This window comes from Salarias fasciatus, chromosome 11 (assembly GCF_902148845.1).
Source record: "Salarias fasciatus chromosome 11, fSalaFa1.1, whole genome shotgun sequence".
In the NCBI taxonomy this organism is placed as follows: Eukaryota; Metazoa; Chordata; class Actinopteri; order Blenniiformes; family Blenniidae; genus Salarias; species Salarias fasciatus.
The window spans coordinates 632054-647679 of record NC_043755.1 but is presented as its reverse complement, the minus strand read 5'-3'; the positions used below and the strand labels follow the sequence as shown (position 1 = coordinate 647679).

The window sequence follows — 15626 nt, the reverse complement described above, 5'->3', positions numbered from 1 at the left end:
TTTATTTATTGACATGAATTACAGCAAAATATGACATTTTATACAGTCAAACAAATGCTTGAAACAAGAAAAATCACATATTTAGTTTTTTGAAAAACAGGTAAAAACTGTTAGGCTCATGAAGCCCCGGCTGTGACGGACGTTCGACCCCGGCTTCCTCACACTCTAGTGGGACTTCTTCCTCTCCTCGCAGCGAGGTCCAGAGAACGGGGGGCGGCAGCGGCATTTGTCGGGTGAAATGCACTTTCCTCCGTTCAGGCAGGACTGTGTGCAAACCGCTGCAGTGAGACAAGAAAGACACAGGAAAAAAAAAAAACTTTTAACTAGTGTGAAAAGTTCAGAACCGAAGCGTTTAAATTGACTGGAAACAGTTTTCATCGATGTGAATGAAAACCCTGGAAGTCACCGGTGTGGCAGGCGCCGCCCAGCCAGCCCTCCGGACAGCTGCAGATCCCCGGGGCCACGCAGATGCCCCCGTTCCTGCAGCCCTGGGGGCAGATTGCTGCATGGGGTAGGAGAGAAAAGCATGAAGCCAATCAGACTGAGGTTTGGGCTCCAACTTCTACAGATTTCCTGGAGGGAAAACTGTAAAGCAAGCATTTAAAAAAAAGAAGAAAAACTCCATTTGCTCATTTGCTTTCTGGCCTGCAGGCGTGCACAATGTGCATGTTCAGCACTTTGGAGAAAACTGCAAAGCTGGCAGCATTTTAAAAGGCACAAAATCATCTCACTACCTGTGAGAGTTTAACAATCCACACTTTACCTTGTGTTTGTATACTCTGAGCCTTTTGCCTTACTGAAGCTGGGAAATTTGAAATTTACCTTTAAAATAACTGACACAATGACTGTCCCATTAAAATATGTAAACTCATAGCCCAAAAATCTATTAGTCCGTCTGTTATTTCTACTTGGGTTAACATAAACTAAAAAGTATTTTTAAAATTTTATTTGTCTTTTATTTTGCTTAAGAATCCTGCTTTTTTTTGTCAGGTATGATGATGAAATGTGTCTCTAAATGTGATGAATTTGGTTTAATTTTAGAAAAATTAATCACGGAGATGCACCAAGATTGTGTTCAGTGGCGCCAAATGTATCTCAATATCCAATGGGACGTTCATAGTTTGACTGTGTTGCTCAGACATATTTTTCCCCAGTCAGAAACAGGACCTTTCCCATTCCCCAGTCACTCTTTGAACGCACCATTAGTCCCATATGGACGGACGATGGAGGCTGCTGGATATTCCTGATTTACAGCTGGTAATCTAGGTTAATAAAACAAGCTTTTGGATTTAAAGAAAAAAAGAAAAACTTGAAAGGCAACCTGGATATCTAAGATAGAAAAGATGTGTGAATCCAAATAACTTTCATTTTAATCTTCATTCAAGCTAAAAGATCAAGTTTTTTGGTTTTAGGTTGCCCCAAACTGAAACTTTGCGCTGCTAAGTCATTCCCACAACCTTGTAGCTTCATATTCAGACATGATACAGGTAAGAAGATACTGGTAGGAGATAAAACCGAAATCTGACTTTAAACCTTCTCAGCACACCGTGACATAGAAATTCCCACCATAAGTTTCCCTCTTTGTGAACCCTTCAGATTATTTCCAGCTAAGGGAGATGGACCGTCATTGCTCGGGTGGTAAACGCACCCTCTTGACATTTTGACCCTGTCCAGCTCGAGGGGCAGATGCACTTGGCCACCCCGTTGACGGCAGAGCATTCGCCTCCGTTCCAACAGCCCCCCTCACACGTCACTGCGAAAGAGAAACCACAGCACAACCCTCCAATAGAAATCAAAATACTGAGAAAACTACGAGGAAACCAAACTTTAGACGCTTATCTCATCTTGTAGTACCGCTTTGTACCACCAGATGGTGTAGTGAGTTACACTTCTCAGCTATAAAGAATTATCATTATCCAACATTAAAAAGAGACTCTGTTAAACATTTTCTTCCTCTGGAAAATCCAAACTGCTTCATTTCATCATTCCTAATGTAAAGAAAGTTAGAACACAGTAACAAGCTCATGTGGAAATTCATGCAGCTGCAGCAGCACTGACTGGTGCAGAAAAGATGATAAATCTCCAACAGGAAACAGTTTCTCAGAGTCAGCCTGAGTGAGCGTCACTCTCCCAGTAACTTCCCCCAGATGAACCCGCTTACCTTTGTGACAGTATCTTCCTCCATATCCAGGAGCACATCTGCACTTCCCAGGGCGGAGACACACTCCTCCATTTTTACATTTGGGGAAGCAGTTGGCTGCAAGAGTGAAAATCATGCAATTTATCATTATTTAAAGTTGCTTGCTGCATAAAAATTTAACTTTTTCTTTATTAAATTCAGATTATTATTACAAAAAAAACAAAAAAACAAATGCACTAAACATAGTTTCATGTAATGTATAAAACAGATGTTATGCATGTGTCAAAAGCCAAGATTAATTTGAAATTTTCAATCCTGGTCAAGCTTGTAGTATTAGAACTAAGATGAGACTAGAAAAAAGCTTCAAATAGGAAAACAAACAATATATAAAAAAGTAAAAATAGAAAAAAAAAAACAACTAAATGCTATAGGAAGAAAAAAATACGCTTTTCTTAATGAGTGAAGATGTGTATACTTCTTGATTTAATATAAATTACTTATGCTATATTACTAATACTAAAACTAAAACTAATAATAATAATAATAATAATAATAATAGAGCATTAAAATGGAGTGAATTAATTTTTCTAATAAGAAAAATAACAGTTTTGCGTCTTTTGCTCATTTCATAAACTGCCCCAGCCTCCTGCCTCCAGCTGTAACCCCCCCGTGATGCAGGTTAAACCGCAGTGAGGTGAACTGACCGTACTTGCAGGTCTCCCCTTCGTAGCCCCTGGAGCAGAAGCACGTGTTGTTGCGGATGCAGATTCCTGCGTGTTCGCACGGAGGGTCGCACGTCGCTTTCGGGTCGAAAACGAAGCCGAGCGCGACGCCGCGCGGCGCGTCCGAACCTGCGGAGCAAACACCGAGCAGCGCCGCCAGGGCGGCGAGGAGGAGAACCGCTGACCCAGGACCCGAGGGCGACATGTCCGGCGGAGGTTTCGGTGTTTCACCGGGAGGTTTTAGGAGAAGCGGCGCGGTGCGCGGAGCCCAGGAGAAAGTCTCCACGACGCCCCCGCCGCTGCTCGCTGGGAGGGGAGGCATCCACCGGGGCGGCGGGGCGGGGCGGGGCGGGGGAGTGCCGGTGGATGTTCGGCTCTGGAACTAACAAACAGCGGTAACATTAGCAACTGAAACACTAAAAATCTAAAACTACTATTACTACAACTTCTTACTTGCTTGACATAAAATGCGTCTTGAATCTTTTTGCATACTTAAGCATATAATTATTTTAAAAAATGGGAATAAAATCACAGATTGGACTTTATTCATGCACATGTTGTGCTCCTGAAATTAATTAAATATATTTATGAATGAACTTTTTTAAAAGTGGCGTCACTTCCGGTCTGGAGGTCAGCAGGTTGTCATGGAGTTCTTGGCGGCTCGTTTTATGTTGTAAACTTCCTGCCTATCTTAGATACGTCCCTAAAAACTGAAAGAACTGATTTAAATTTTAGAAGAGTAGTCAGTTCTCATCACAAATTTGTACCTTTGACTGAAGTTATCGATCTATCTATCCATCTACTTTGAAAAAAAAAAAAAAAAAGATACCGGAACCTTTCCGAGCTGACAATTTGTAAAAGCCACGTAGCTACTTCCTGGACAGGTTGTTGATGTTTTGCAGGCCAAAGTATCCGAAAATGCAATGATTTGGATTGCAGGAGGAAACCAGAGCACCCGGAGAAAGCCCATGCATGCTCAGAGAGAACATGCAAACTGCACAGAGGACACACGAGGTGAGAGTGCAAACTATGTAGCTACAAGTAACAGCTACACAGTTTGCTTCTAAACTTTAGAATCTAAACCATCAACAGAAATATAAAGTAGGGACATACATGCGGAGAAATGTGTACACCAGCAATAATTTGGCAACATTCAAGTCCCTTATGGTTTGGTAGATTTTAATTTCATCTCAGCTTCATGTGCTGCCTTCAACCTGTTTGTGCTAAAGGTTTCTTTGCAAAGAAATGAAACAGAAAAGGTAGGGTTAACGGTGTTTTTTAAGAGTTCCTGTTTGTTTACAGGTTCATTTCCCCTTGATTTAAAGCCAAACATGTCACCTGAGTCTTGAAATTCATTTTTTTTGAAGAAATTTTCTATCAGTTGCATTTTCCACCAAGACAATTTGAAAATATGAAGTCCAGATCAACCATGATAAAACAGAAACCATTAGCATATAAAAATCTTTGTTTCATTAAAAAAATCCTTTTTTTTTCTGAAACCAAAACTGAACAAATTTTGATTTTATGAGGGAAAAAGTGTTTTTCTGAAAACTTAATAAAAAATTAGCTGCATAAAGGTGAGCAAATCTGAACGTTTAATTGGAAATTCAACATAAGTATGAAGACTTGCTTTAAATTGTTCTCTTGCAGTGCACAATCTATGAAAAGCTTTATAGAATCTGCTTATTTTACTATTTAATTTCAAGTTTTGCTAAATGTACTTACACTGCGTTTTCCGTGAGACATTGATAAATAAAGGAAGACTTTTTCTTTTATATGAACTCGTTTGAATGTGATCATCATGTCGCTCAAAATTAGTGTATATGAGTAGAATGTTAAACTATTCTCCAGTTAGGAGCAAGTAAAACATACATGTTGTTATTTGGTTAAAGCAATTATAATAAATGACATGAGAGTAAAGATAGCTTTGCGAGGGGAAACTGCAGCTTGATTCAGTTTGAATCTACCTTTCTGGATTCAAACTGTTCAGCCTGACCTGTTTTGAGCTGCAAGTTCATGTGGAACACATGTGAAAGCCATTTCCTCTGATGCAGCCGGCCTATATGAAGAATGGGGTGAGGGGAAGGCTGCAGTAATGACAATAACACATCCCAATCAGCAGCGGATATGTTTCACCTCTGTGAAGGAAATTCACTTTCCATATGATTCCAGTCCGATTCAATCCTGCAACTTTTTCTGCAAAAAGCCATAAAGTTTTTCCTTGTTTAGACTCACATTGACACCAGCTCATCCTGATGTGGGAGATTATTTCTTATCAAGCTTTCATGGAGGGAAAAAAAATGTAAAATCAGTCAGTGTTTCAGATTTTGGCCCAAAGCAACAGACGGATGTTTCGAGTATGTTCCTGCACGTTGTGATCTCTGGTCGAATCCTTTTCCAGACAGTTTAGACAGAGGTTGCGGTGAGATTTACTTTGAATTATTACAGCATAGCAGAGCTTGGCTTCTGTTTCTTCTCTTTCCATTGGAAGTGGTCTCAGATGAACTGGCCTCATTCCCAGAGACATCACCTATTTCCAGAATATACATGAGGGGTGAAGTACGAGGGGGAAATCGCCCTCTCTCTTTGAAACCACAACACCCCAGCTTCAACCCCAGCACTGCAGACACTTTTTTTTACATCGAAATCTGTGGTCAAACAATAATTTCTGAACAATATCTAATAATAAACTATTGTAAAAGGCTGTTTGCTCTCATAGTTAATGTAAAAATCTTTATTTACAACATGCAACTGTTCATTTCAAGCTACAGCAACTAATGAACAACATCCTAAAGGGTTAAAGAATATTTTATTTTAGGTTCGGATGTGATTAATCCACTTTTATCCTTGAAAAGAGACAGATAGGGGCTACATGAATATTTGTACTTAGATTTACACCCTTTACTAAATCTGGACTCAATATGTAAGTAGTTACTAACTAAAAAAAGAAGAGACTCAGCTGAAAGTCGGGCAGAAAAAAAAGTGACTTAATACTGCCACACAGTGGATAAAAGTGGCATTACTTAAATTTTCATAGTGCGCCTTTAAATTTGAGAGTACAATAAATACAAATTAAGACAAATGTTTCGATATATAATGTACCAAAATATTTTTTTCAAACAATCATCTAACATGTTTTGACCGAAAATATTAAAATTTCTTCCCTTTATGACCTCAATTTCAAATAAAAAGCATAATTTTTATCCAATTTAAATGTGTTCAGTGATCCAAGATAGTAAGATGTGATGCGTAACATCATAAAAGCTTCCTTTCCTCGAGACACTGTACTGGCACCAAACTAAAGGTGTAAGTGAACAGATGAGGGGAAACCTGATCGTGTCTCTGCGCTGGTCCAGACCACTGACCTGGATCCCAGACAGGAAGTGAACTGCAGTTCTAATGAGTGAAACAGATGTGAACATACCGCCTTACACTGGAGGAAACACATGCTTCCAGCTCCAGTTCAGAGAGGATGAGAGTCTGTCTGCTGTGTTTCTACATAAATACCTGACAGAAGCACAGAGGCAGGCTGAAATCAGACAGTTCAGTTATAGTTAATCATAAGCAGTAATCATGCGATTTGATCATATTTCAACGATTAAAGCTGATAATCTAAAACTATATAAGATTAAGCAGCAAAATGTGTCAAACTTGATAAATCCATACATTGTTTTTATTTGACTCTTTCTGCAGGTAGTTTCTTGCCTCATTTTCGCCCCCCTGTGGTCAAAAGTTGCTATTAAAGTCATACCTTTATTTATTCATATGGGTCCTTTAAAAAACAAAATCTAATAAGCAAAAAAATGAATAGAAAATAAATATTTCAGATTAAGAGAAATACTAGGAAAAATCAATAACAAAGTGTAAAATAAATGTGAAATAGACTGATATGTAATCTTAAACCATGGTGGAAAAATGAGAGAATCTGAAGGTTGTTTAATTTGTTGGAAAAGTATTTTCTGACAGCAAATATTATGGAAATTTCAGATTTGTAAATAACATTTCACATAGTTCCGTTGCTCATACCACAAGTGCATTTCCCATCCATCCATCCTCTGTACCGCAAGGTCGCAGGTCAGTGGAGGAAGGAAGAGACATTGAAAATGGAAATAAACAGATTGTTCATCAGCCTGAGAGTGACACACCTTGAGAATTAATCAAGGAGAAATTACTTTAGGAGTTAAAATATAATGAAAATAAAGCTTTTTTAATCTATATTATATTGATCTAATCGTAACTGAGCTTATTTTTAACCTGGATTAAGGGTTTGAGCCAGACGAGTCCTGCTAGGAGTGAAACATACACAGTAAATATAGTTATTTTTGACATGTTACTAACATATAACTCCTAACATACAAACTGAACCCTTTCAAGCATTTTAAAACTGAAAATATAGGAAAACCAATAGCTGATCTTATGAAATAATTTAACAGCTTCTGGCTCCCTCTAGTGGAAAACAGTGAATATTACAAGAACGCCAAACAACTGAAAGATTCCAAATGAAACAATGACTTTATTTTCTTTTTTCAGCTTCATGCATGAAGAACAAAGAAACTCTGTTGAGATGTCAGAAAGCAGCAGGAAAATACTGAAGATCTTCATCAAAGATTAAGAGAAACCCCCGAAACTAAAGGCAGAAATCACTTTCTTTAGGAAATAACTGAAGCGAGCTCAGAGTTGAGATTTAAAAATGAGATTCTTTTGTGACACAATCTAAATAAAACTACTTAAATCACACCACGAGGGCAAAATATCATTATCTGTTCTTTTTATTTTACCAGAAAATGCCACAGTGATCAAAAACGTGGGAAAAATTAATTGTTTTATTCAAAAGGAGACTCGGGCCATTAATTTAGCAAGTTTCTGATATGAATAATGGTGGAAAAGTTTTGGAATTGATCCATCAAACAGAAATTTATTGCATTTAAATTTTAGTAATATTAATTAAAATTACAATAAGAACATATCAATTAATCCAACATGGTTAAACTATAAATTGTAATAATCACACTTCACAAACGTGAGTCAGGTCATGATACAAGCTGCAAAGTGGAGAAAAAAACAGTGCAAAAAAAAAAACAAAACAGAAAAATGAGAACAATCGCTTTAAAGGAAGCATGTGAGATTTTAGGCATGCCTCTTCTGTCCATTAGGTGGCAGTGTTGAGACTTTTATTGCCAATTTTTGCCAATTAATTTACCTGCAGCTTCTCCGAGCGACTCAATACGCCATCTTGTGGAGAAAACCTGCACTACAAGACCAAACGAACTGGAAAATCTGCTAAATTTGGGAATTAATATACCAGAATACCACAAAATTAAGAGTTGCTTGATTTACATCAACTAAATATTACATATTGTACCTTTTTAAGAGGCAAAAAAAGAAATAATCCTCAATGTAACATTTAAAGTAAACCCAATGTTCCCATGAAAAAAAAATCCTTTAATTTTTTTTCTTTTCTGAAACCACAGAATATAATCATGTAGAGTGGTTGTTGTAAATGTATTTTAAATAATCAAATTTCAAGCAGAGAAGTCCAAGATAAAAAAAAAAAGCTGAAAAGAACAATCCAGTGACGTAAAATAATCTATTGCACAACACGATACTGAGAACATTAACTTCGTGAAACAAGATTTAAAATAATAAACCTTGCAGAAAGGAATGACAACAGAGAAACACAAAGTGGTCAGAAACTGCTGATTGATGCTCGCCGTCCTAAAAAAGTCACGAATCTCTCAGAATGGGAATGGTGCAAAAACCTCCCGCCGCTCCTGTAACTCTGTTGATGAGAATCAGGCTAAAGTGCATCACGAGTCGAACTGCAGATGAAATGAATTCCTCCCCAACGGCGCTGGAGTGGGAGGAAACCACACACCTGCTGCAGATCAGACCGGTAAACAAGCAACCGCCCGTCTGATGGGGAGTGTCTGTGAACCGGGGGGGGGGGGGGGGGGGGGGGGGGGGGGGGGGGGGGGCTGGAGCTGGGTGGGAGTGGAGACATGGATGAGCCGCTGTGACGAACGCTGACGCGCTTCCCCTTCTCCTCTCTCTCTCTCTCTTTACTGGTAGACCTGCACGTGTCCGTGCAGCGAGGTGGTGTTCCCCCCGCAGTCCACGTACTGGTACATCTCCTGGGAGACCTGCTCCGAGTGGCCGAAGTACGAGGTCGTCACCGTCACCCTGAGAGCAGGCAGAGCGGGGAGGTGAGAGGAGCTTCTAGTCGTAAAAATCACCAAGCACCGGGCACTCTGCTTTCCGCTGGATTCACAATCCCTCACTGGAAAACCAACCAGGTCTGTTCTCACACCTCATAAACTCTACAGAATTCATAAAAACACATCGATGGCCGCACATCATTCAGGTCCGTCACCGTGAAACTGGTGAAAGATAAGAACTGGTGCCTGGAGCTGGCAAAGTGAAACTCAGAGCCTCGATGCAGCTTTCTGCAGGTTTTACTGGTAAGAACCGTTCTGTTCTGACTCCGGCTCGGAGCCGTCGATCGCTGATGTGACCACATCGTGTTTCCACTCAGACATGTTAGTTTCATTTTCACGGTATTTCCTTCCATATACGTCACACTAGCTTATTTTCTCGGCTTTTCTAAAGTCTCTCACAAGTTTCTTAACGCACTTTGAAATCCTTCTGCTGCACGATTTATCATTTTTACTTTCAATTCTGCAGTGCATGTTTTTATTTTTGGCAATATTCAGCTTGCGTTCAACAAATATTGGAGTTTTTTTCCAAGGTCATGTCGCTTCAATCTGTGGTCATACAGTGACAAATAGTGGACACAAATGGCACCCAGCAGGTTATTTTGATTGATGTTTGTTGTTAATAACAACAAAAAAGTGATCCTCTGGTCCTGTTTAAATAACGTTCCACGTGAAAACTAATCATTGTTGTGTTTATTTTTTTTTTGTTTTCAATTACACAGCAACCTATCTAAAATGATTTCCAGTCACATGGAAATGGTGTAAACGCTGAAAACGTCTTCAAAAAGTTACATTTTTAGTGACATCAAGTGAGGCTCGCACAAAACATAATGAAAGTTTTCTGTTTTCATGTGTTTTTATTTTAAATATTTTACTGAAATACTTCATTATAAATGGTTTAATTAAAATATTTCATGTTCTACTGAATCCTCTCAGTGAAATGGAAAATAAGTACATCAGCCTCTCTTCAGCCCTTACTCTCAGATTTTCTTCATATCTAACAAAAAAAAAAAAAAGCACACGAATCACTTAAACCTACTTTATTTTCCACAGTGCTCAGTTATTCAGTTGTTTGTGTAATTATCTAATTTTGCATGCATGAAAAACCTGTGAGGAGCAGGTGTGAAAGCTCCTCCTCTCCCTCCTGCTCACCAGCGCTGGTGTAATCTCTCCTGGAAAAGAGCCAGCTCCGCAGCTCGGCTGGACTGGATTAAAGATCTAATGAAGCACTGCACAAACGTTTGCTCTGCTGAATTCACAGCGCGCTCACATGTAAATCTCCCCTAAAAAAAAAACCCACTCTCTGAACACACAACCGAGTGAGCGGAGGATGAAAAGACGCCGTACTTACTGCATCATGACCACGATGTTGTGAACCTTGATGGTGGACAGCGTGCAGTAGTCACTGCCAGAGGAAGACCAGCGGTTAAAAGTGATGAATATATCGGACAAGTTAATTCTTAAATTGTAGTGAAATACTCACAACATGTAACTCATGTCATCAGCGATGGTGGTGGGAACTGTGTAGTCGATCTGCAAATTCAGAAATACAACATTAACCACACAAAAAGGATTAAAAATATATTTTTTTCTAAAAATACTGTATTTTATTCATGTGTCCTCTTTAATGCTTGAAGGTTTGGTTGTAACTGGCTGAAGTCTGGAGGTGCTGGGACCTGGGCTGTGCCTAAAGCGGCTCTATGAAGTGAATCAGTCTCACGCTGGCCGTGAGTCACCGCCGGTCTGATGCTGAGTGTCGCACTGAGCCACTGCGTTTGTTTTTTTTAAAGATTCTTTTCTGCGAACTGGCCGTTCCCCCCGTGCGTGTCTGAACCGTACCTGCTTTTCGTCCAGCGGGATGATCACCGTGCTGTTGCTGAACTTGGTCTTTCCGATCACCGTCTTGGAGAACTGCACCTGCGCCGTGATGTTGGTGACGGAGATGGAGTAGTAGTTGTTGTTGGTGATGTTCAGGGTGTTCTGGAGAGCAGACGGGGAGACCAGATCAGCAAAACGGGGGGAAAAAACACACGAGCTGCTCGTGCCCTCTGAGCTGGATCGATATTCGGTCCAGTCCACACTCTGTGGAGGTTTTTCTCGGCTCCCAAACTCAAATCAGAAATCTGCATCCTTCATGACGCGTTTCTCAGTTTTCACCCAATTAAGTTTGTCAAAAACATGTTTAACCTTAAAAATGAAGGTAACAGTTTGTACCAGTTTGTATCTTTTTGAAATATGACCTAAAACTTTGCTGTATCGTCTTAAGTTTTACAGAATGGTAGACAATTTTAGAAACATTTTTAGCTGTTTTTAAGACTTTTTTTCCATTCCACTTATTTTTCTATTTTATGCAGTACTGTCATTTTATTAATTTGAAATATTTTAGCTTTTATTTTTAGGGTTCTTTCAAAGAATTTTAGCTTTTACACCCATTTTAGCTGTTATTAGCAATTTTCATGGTTTTATTGATTTCATCTGCTCTTCCAGAAAATGTCTCCTTTAAAACATTTTGGTCATTTTTTCCTGTCATTCTTTTTACCTTTCCAAACTGCTGAAGCTTTCAGAGCAGTTTGATCAATTTCATAATTTTTTTTAAATTTATTTTTTATTCAATTCTTAACCAGGAGATTTAAACTCAAACTTTAACAACCTGATAAAATGTTTATTTTCCTGAAGGGGCTGCAGAGCTGGACTCATGTCGGGGTCTGGGAGATGCTTTACTTTGAGAAGAAATTCAGATAAAAAGAAGAAAGTGGAAGATAAAAGTATGAATTATTCCATCAAATGTCACATCTTTAACTGGAATGTTTTGTACTCGACGATGTGAATTAAGATTAAGAAGAAAATAAGCACTACTTGTCTCATTTTAGGTAGTGTTTTTTTTTTTTAACCCACTCTGATGTGGTGAAATAATCATATAACGTGGCTCATGTTGATAGAAAACCAACACTTCTGCTGCTGTTAGAGAAAAATTAATGCTTCCTAAAATACACCTGGAGTTCCTGCTCAGGCCTCCTGCTGTTTGCTTATCGAAGCTTTAGTGTCTTTTCTCACACAGTGTTTAACAGCTGTTTAGTCTCTTTACAAATTAACACCAATCTCAATGTGGTTTCCTTTTTTTAAAAGAAATAAAAGACATTAAAATTAGCCAAAGGGTTCCTTTTGAAAGCAGTTTGTCTTGACTTGTGTGGAACAGAGAGCTTGTTTTGAGCCCTTCGAGGGGGACGGAGCGAGTTGTAACACACTGAGCCGATCTGCTGCGCTATCGCGTTTCGAGCAAACAAACCGCTCACACACTCGGCACACACACCCGTCACATATCTACAGCTGTACCTTTAGTCACGGTAACGCAGGCAAACACTGAACTGTAGCAGCAGAAGGCTTCTTTTCAAAGTATTATTATTATATTAACGTGATTGGAAAAGGACGTTTATCATAAGCTGGCTTTGGAAATGTGATGATCCTGTCACTTCTTTTTAATGTGTAACAGATGAATTACTCTGGTCTCAGTGTTGCGTTCTGTCCTTATCGGGCCAGATTTATCGGACTCTTCGATTTATCAGTAAAAAGTGATCAATCAGTCCTCGAAGTTGATGTTTTGACAGCAGGTAAATGTTGGGTCAGCGCAGTAAACACTCTCTACGGTGTACAGCAGTGGATCAGTGGTAAGCTCTCCTCTTATCTTACAGACCCCTGCTTCACCCTGTGAGTGTCGAATTCCTCAAACACACTCACGAGTTCAGCAGAGTCCAAACTTCAACAGGTGTTTACGTGCCGCCTCGTTTACACTCTGGATGACTTTTGTCGCGGACGTGGCTCGCCCTCTCTCGTAGTACTCTCTATTGATCTAAACTCCCTGCAGGATCAGACCCCATAATGGGATCAGTGGATCCCTGTTGAGACATTTCCACCTGTGTCGTGTTACCGTTATGTTGAGATAGACGATCCGCTGGCTCTGGTCGTAGGACACTTACCGGACTTCACTCCTACGTAGGAAACGTCGATGGAGCGAGGGAACAGGAGAAGACGGCCAGGCTGTGACAGCACAGACACAGAGCACGGATATCGTGACATACAGCTTTCTGCAGGGAGAGGAAAGGAGAAGTGAGAGCCTGAAAGCCGCTGGCGGCCAGACGGCGGCGTTTCGCCACAGACTTACGTCCTGCTGGTCTGAGCCTCTGGTCGCTGTACGGGATCAGAGCCACCAGCTGGTTCTCCTGACTGTGGGGAGATGGAGAGGAGGACGGCGTGCGTCACGTTTCTGGGACCGCGCGTCATTTATGTGGCGCGAAACGACAATGTGCGGCTCGAAATCCGTCGTCTGACTCATCCTGCGCTCGCCTGCAGACATGCGGCTTCATGCATGTGTCTTTATCCGATGCTCCAAAACACAGGAGAGGCAAAAACAGACAAATCAGCGAAAGCTGAATTCTAAGAAGTCCCGATGTACTTTATGTTCCACAAACAACAAGAAACGTTCAATAAACGTCCAGATAAAACCTTGAAACAATCAATTTATATTCATTTCTGCAACCGTTAAAGGTTGATTGTCAGTAAAAATATAGACATTTTAACAAACTGATAAAAAGAAATGCTTTGATTGAGGAAAGACGTGGTGGCAACATATACATAGTTGTTGGGTTTTTTTTTTTTTTAACCTCTCATAGTGGGAAAAATATGTCAGATTATACAATGAACATAAACTGAGAACTGAAAAACGAGGCGGGTCACATCTGGGGATCCTGCCGGTGCCCCTGGCAGGTGGGGCAGGTGACGCTTGTCCCGCCCGGTGAACTCCACGTAGGGGAACTGGGACACGTCGCCGTGCTTCCCGTTCTCCTCCGCCTCGCCGTCGGCCGTCAGGGCGTCCTGGCTCTCGTCCCTGTGTTTGGCCAGGTGAGACTGAGGCTTCCCCATGGCTGCGGCGGTCTGAGGGGAAACAGTGAGAGCGAGGGGTGAGAGCCGACAGGGCATGACGCCACCTCTGCCATTGCAGTGTAAAAATACACCTGTAGGAATTCATTGAACTGCTGCACGAAGCAGAAAAAACACAGAAGTTATTAACTTGATAATGACCTGATTTAACGGACGTCTGTTCTTCCACACACATTTGAATTTGTATAATTTCATTTACTTATTATGGAACAGAAAACATAAAGAAAAATGGTCCAATGAAGCATTAAACATGGGTAATAATGTCTAACAACCTTGTACTTTACAAGTGTTTTTCATCACATTGTGTGTTTCTTGTAAAAATAAGTATCTATTGCTTAAGGAGTTAACGAATGATCATTTAACCAGTGAATCCTGACTATTATCTTGTCCGAATCTGCTTTTTACTATGATACCAGCTGATAATATATAGTTGGCGTTAGATGTTTTTGTGACATGATAAAAATCCAAATTGTGCAAAGAGCAAAAATTACATATATGATCTTTTCCCTCCTAAAGTATACCAAGAACCTTATTATACTTGCATTTATATTGATCTTTTTCATCCATTTTGTTTTTGAAAAGTAAAAAAAAAAAAGAATAAAATAAAATAAATGAACGAGGTACAAAAGAACCAAAATAAACCAGATAAACTTTTATCACTTTGTAATTTGCAAGTGTTTTCATAACATGCGTGTCTTCTGGTGGAAATAAGTAATGCACAGGTAAAACAGTTATTTGTAGCGCTTTGTTTATGCCTGACATGAACAATCTGTCAGTGAACCGAGGATCTGGAGTGTCAGTGTGAGGAAATGCTCTTTCTGCTTGTTATGACTGACAAGACAAGTAGGTCGGTCACGAAGCAGGTATGAACAGATGAGCTGTAAATCAATACAAGTATGTGTACATATAGATATATATATATATATATATATATTATACATACATACATGTATATGTATGTCTGTGTGTGTGTGAACATAAAAGAAAATAGTACAACCGAACGAACACGAATATTTATCTTGTAATTGCAAGTGTGTAATAAGGTTATAACAGCATGTTTTGTGCCTGACATGGCAGATGGCTCTTTTAAGCGGGTTGTGTTTGAGCATTTAGTGGAATAAAAAGCTGCTTCTCTGTGTGACATGGAGGACGAGGAGCAGCTCGGTCCGTCCCGACGGGCCTCCGTTTAAAACACGGCTAACGAGCACCGTGTGGGGGAAAAAAAGCACAGTGATTATAGGATTGCGCCGCCGGTTGCATAAGGCCAAGTAAGAAAAAGAGGACACTTCTCATCAGACTGTTTGCTGCTGCCTGCGCGGCTCCGAGCGTCTTCATGCGCTCAGCGCGAGGCAGCGGCCGCCAGCTGCTGCCGGGGACGAGAACAAACGTCCCGACCGCAAGAAAAACCCGCAGCGCCACTAATCTCGCCCACAAACATCTCATTTCCACTCCAACGTTAATATTTAAACACACATCCCAGCAGAACGCGTTATTTTTTGTTAGAATTGACGGGATGAATCGATTCCAGACGGATCAATACTCACCTCATGAATGCGGTTTTTTTTTTTCCTTTTTGTTTTTTAACTCAAACACGCACCGATCCGGGTTTTTTCCTTC

At 40.2% G+C, this 15626-nt stretch overlaps 2 protein-coding genes across 2 annotated transcripts; both read right to left on the bottom strand.

Moving 5' to 3' along the window:
- Positions 1–90: 90 nt before the first annotated feature.
- seraf (Schwann cell-specific EGF-like repeat autocrine factor) lies at positions 91–3070 on the bottom strand. Its single transcript, XM_030103223.1, has 5 exons — positions 2845–3070; positions 2162–2257; positions 1649–1753; positions 407–502; positions 91–278 (listed from the first exon to the last, which is right to left on the bottom strand). Exons 1-5 carry the CDS (start codon positions 3065–3067, stop codon positions 166–168), a joined length of 633 nt encoding a protein of 210 aa, XP_029959083.1. The 5' UTR covers positions 3068–3070; the 3' UTR covers positions 91–165.
- Positions 3071–8832: 5762 nt separating this feature from the next.
- On the bottom strand, positions 8833–14003 carry tmem106ba (transmembrane protein 106Ba). The gene is given in 10 exon segments (XM_030103224.1): positions 8833–9042; positions 10426–10479; positions 10558–10607; positions 10914–11054; positions 13000–13046; positions 13049–13121; positions 13123–13156; positions 13230–13295; positions 13806–13852; positions 13854–14003. Coding segments are annotated over 10 exon segments (771 nt in total). The 5' UTR covers positions 13992–14003; the 3' UTR covers positions 8833–8921.
- Between the last annotated feature and the right edge of the window lie 1623 nt (positions 14004–15626).